The sequence below is a fragment of the Sinocyclocheilus grahami genome, unplaced genomic scaffold, assembly GCF_001515645.1.
Source record: "Sinocyclocheilus grahami isolate Dianchi unplaced genomic scaffold, SAMN03320097.WGS_v1.1 scaffold1298.1, whole genome shotgun sequence".
Taxonomy (NCBI): Eukaryota; Metazoa; Chordata; class Actinopteri; order Cypriniformes; family Cyprinidae; genus Sinocyclocheilus; species Sinocyclocheilus grahami.
The window spans coordinates 213,002-217,494 of NW_015506477.1; the positions used below are offsets into that span (position 1 = coordinate 213,002).

Here is a 4,493-nt window from a genome sequence, read left to right on the forward strand (position 1 = left end):
GTCATTTAAGGTATAATGTAGAGTCATATCACTTAATTACAAATTTTTCCAACACATAAATAATGATGTTTTGAGAGAGTCAAATGTTATTTGAGAAGAAAGCATTTTAAAATCCTACCTGTTAATTATCTTAAATTGGTTTACAAAACAATTGGTCTGGCAACAAGATGAACACTTCAACAATATCATTACAGCTACTATTAATACTTAAGTACTATTGTATATTATATACTTATATATTATTAGAAGTCATTTGACAGTAAATACAGTCAACAACTGGAGTGCAAAATTATAGCAGTTGTTTGAATGAAACGAGAGAGAGGTTGTGTGATATAAGAGATCTGAAAGAAGGGGCGGCCTCAAATACCCGGATGAGCAGTGTGTTATTCAGCTAATGATGACGGTTGTTATTGGGGAATAACAAACCTTAGAATGTCACAACTGACTAATCAGAATCAAGTTTTTTAGAGAGCCGTGTAATAATAAATATAAATCATATAATATGTTATTACTAACAATGAAGCTGCTGAACATTTTGCACATGTGGTGAACTAGACAGACTGCCTTGATGCGTGCATATATGGAACAAGGTATTTTGTGCATGCATGTATAGTTAAATGTCACCAGTGTGCATTCCATGTGTTGTTTGTCCTGTTATCGAGCAGATGAATATTATTGTCTGCATTCAGAGTTGGAAGCAGCTACTCTCAGTCTATCATCAGCAAAGTTTACAATTTGCTCAAATGCTTTTAGAATCAGAACATCAACATCATTATCTAATTCAATCTCATCATGGTAGTTCTTCACTGGGAAGATGCAGTTCATTGGCACCCCAATCATCTCGCTGCACAAATGCATCTAAAAAAAATAGAGATGTTTCAACAAATATCAGACAAAGTCGATATTAAAAATTGGTAGTTCCAGGAATTAAAGCACACACAGGACATCAAATGGCATAATTTACCTTCTCTTTGATCCTCTTGCTGTTGTATACCTTCTTTAGGTCATCTTTCACCAGTGGACATGTTTCATCCACTTTAGTCATGATGATCACTTGAGGAATCCCTACAGTGATTGCATAGAAGCAATGTCAGTGGTCTATACAATTATACACACACTGTATATATATATATATATATATATATATACAGTATATATATAATGCATTTTATATGATCCCTCTTATTTTGGTAAAATAATTAACATTTTGCAGATTCTGCAAGGTGTATGTAAACTTTTGATCTCAACTATATATATCATGCCCACTCCTTTAAACATCCATGTTTTCTATTTCTTTTAAATTTCACCTTGGTATTGGGGTACATTAGATTGAAACTACACACTCCTCGAAATTAAAACAAACATTATATATTCATATGCCAGTCTCACTTTTATCACTGATTCTTATGCGGATGATCCTCAATTTGTCAACAAGTCGATCACTTGCAAATTGGATTGTATTTGCGTCCACAATGTAAACCAGGCAGAAAGCCTGATCAGACAGTAAAGGGTCACTAATGTAATCTTCACTCTTGTGACTGAGTGGCTCCTCTTCTTTGAACTAAGATATAAAATAGAGACAGAAAATCTGAAAATATCACATGAACAAACCCCCCCCCCCTTTTTTTTTTTGCAATATGGTTTATTACTTTGTACTCATCCTTCACATGTCCAAATATGGCACTGATGATATCTTCTGGCTGAGAGCCCTCCAATACTTTAGGTTCTAACCCCATTATATCAGTCAAGACAAAAGGCAAATCACAATCTGCACCTCTGACTCTGTGTGATTTCAACTACAAAACAATATGGAAACAAAGCAAACCATAAATACATGTACACATAGCCAAAATGCCCATAATGCACATTCAATCAAATAATTTTAGGTTATTGGGGAAAAAACAAGCATGTTATATATGTGCATTATTATTTGAAAATAATGCTTACACTTTTTGTAAAACTTTTGCCCCTACTTTGATCAACTATTGCTTCAGATGTGATCCGTCCTCGGAAGACGTTGTTGACAGAATTTATAAAACTAGACTTCCCTGCTCCGATTTGTCCAGCTACCAGGATCTTGATGATCTGTCCATCTGGATGACTCACAGAGAACTCTTCTAGACGTTTCTTCAGCACTTCCTTCTGTCTGTGCCAGCGCAAGAAACACATAAACAAATAACCACACCCTTTCCATAAATATAAAATACTTACTAATAATATGTGATAGATATGATTTTGCCCCCTGAAATCCCAGTCTACTCGGCATGAAAATAAAACAACAAAGAAATAATAAGTATTGTTAAACATTATTGTCTACTTAGCCATGAATAGTATGTAATGAACTTACCCCCAATCAAATTTCCTCCATGGTGTTTTTAATTCTATATATATAGAGAGAGAGAGAGGGGGGGGGGGGGGGGGGTTTAAAAAGTTCAAAGGTTAAAGAGCATTCAAGTGTGAGTTACGATCACAACTGCATCACGTACAACTCGTGAACTGACAAACGTGAGGGGAGAGGTTTAACAAGCACTCTATTACTCTATAAAACTTACATCACCTTTCAATAAATAAAAAGTACAATTAACAACCTTAAAAATTCACTGCTAAGTTAATCATCATGAATTATAGAAAGGACCTCGTTAACACCCCACACATCACAAAAAAGTACAACATTATTCATAAGCCTATAATAGGCAAACTCAATTTTCAATCTTCCTTTTACCAAACATAATTTCATGATCCACTGTAGCAAGTTGCAAACATTTATTCTTTTTTGTTTTCCAAATTGCCAGTTTAGCTGTTCCAGTTAAATAATTTCGGAAACACATTTTCCTCCTCACTAAAAATGTCTCAGTTTACTTATGTAACCATGGTTCCCTGAGGAGGGAAGGAGACACTGCGTCCTCTAGGGGTCGCTATGGGGAACGGTACACACGCCGCCATGCTGAGGGGAATGCGGGCCAGAACCATGGCGACCACTAAGTACCAACTTTACCATTTTCATGGTGAGTTGCCCCTGGGACGTAAGACAGCTGTCCGTGACTTTATCCCCTATGCCCAAAGGCCTAGGCTACATACCCAAACTTACCTGTTAGGGCCAGACTCCTGGGCCCGGGGTAGAGCTCCAGGCTTGGAATCAAATGGATTCCTTTAAGGGGATACGACCAAGAGCCTAGTATCATACTAAGTCTTGGCCCGTCACACAGGGGCTACCGCTTGCTCTTGCATAAGCTCTGAAAGGAACTGTCTCAACAGACCCCTAGTAGCAACACCCTGTTAAAGTAGGTATCCTAGGATACCTAGGTGGAGTGGCGCCCAAGGTGAACGGGGCTCTAACCAGCTCAAGAAAGGGCACGAAGCAACCGCCCGAAGCCCTCACCATATAGGATTTTAGAAAAGAACGCAAAGAACTAGCGTGCGAATTTACCACAATGTGGATTTTAGAAAGTGCACAAAGCCTTCACAGGCACACTTACCATAACATGGATTTTAGGATACCGTTCTAAGGGGCTCTCGTGGCACTCTGAAAGAGTAGCTCATAGATGGAATGGTGCATCCCAAAACCAATATGTTTGAGAGTCACCAACTCGATGTAAGGCATAAAGCTGGATCGACTAGCAGTAAATCTCTAGCTGAGAGGGGGGCAAACACCCAGCTCTCAAACGAGAGGGGAGCTCGACCTACCGCATGTTCCAATGCTGGAACAGCTAGAAATAATTTACTTCTCTGAGGGAGCATAGACCCAGCTCTCAACGAGAGAGGGGGCTCGCACAGCATGATCATTAGAAACCAGAGGGTAAGCGTAATGTAAGCTAGCCAAAAATCTCAGCACATCAGAGAGGCGGAGTGAAGGGCCTATGTTCACTTCATGCTGCTGGTTCCAGGCGCTCTGGGAAAAAAGATAACTCAACTCTCACGTGAGAGGAGAACTCTGAATTCAGAAAGAATAGCACGCTCATAGGCATCCCTTTGGTAAAAGGGGAGCACTGCTAATATTACCACGAGAGCAGCCCACGGAGCGAACCCGGGCGCTCGATAGGAAGCAGCATGCTCATAGTAACCCTCAATGGTGAGGGGAGCGATACTTCCAAGTGTGTCAAATTAGAGACACACTGGTTGAGTGGAGCCCAAGGTACCGGGGTCTAACCAACTCAGAGAAAGGGAACGAAGTTATAACGCGTAACCCTTACCGTACAGGATTTCAGAAAGTGTACAAAGTCTAACGTGCACACTTACCACTTATGTGGATTTTAGAAAGTGCGCAAAGTGTTCAACGGGCACACTTACCACTATGTGGATTTCAGAAAGTGCACAGAGCTTAGCGTGTGCACTTACCATAGCACGGATTAACATTTCCAGGCATCTGATCACAAATACTCAGAGGTACTGGGCCAAACGGGAGAAGCAAGCTCAAATACGACCCTCTAAGGCGAGGGGAGCACTGCCTGAGACAGCATACACAAGAAGGTTCTCGCAAATGCCACCTATACTTC

General features: G+C 40.0%; 1 protein-coding gene across 1 annotated transcript in view; it reads right to left on the reverse strand.

Annotated features, from left to right (window-relative positions):
- Positions 1-289: 289 nt before the first annotated feature.
- LOC107568979 (interferon-induced protein 44-like) overlaps positions 290-4,493 on the reverse strand; it is a 4,322-nt gene continuing 118 nt past the window's right edge. Inside the window, exons 2-7 of the mRNA XM_016254979.1 lie at positions 2,348-2,381; positions 1,948-2,146; positions 1,650-1,796; positions 1,390-1,561; positions 965-1,065; positions 290-858 (exon numbers count right to left, since the gene is read on the reverse strand). Of these exons, the coding sequence (XP_016110465.1) occupies positions 673-858; positions 965-1,065; positions 1,390-1,561; positions 1,650-1,796; positions 1,948-2,146; positions 2,348-2,381 (839 nt within the window). The 3' untranslated portion in view covers positions 290-672. The remainder of the gene's footprint in view (positions 859-964; positions 1,066-1,389; positions 1,562-1,649; positions 1,797-1,947; positions 2,147-2,347; positions 2,382-4,493) is intronic.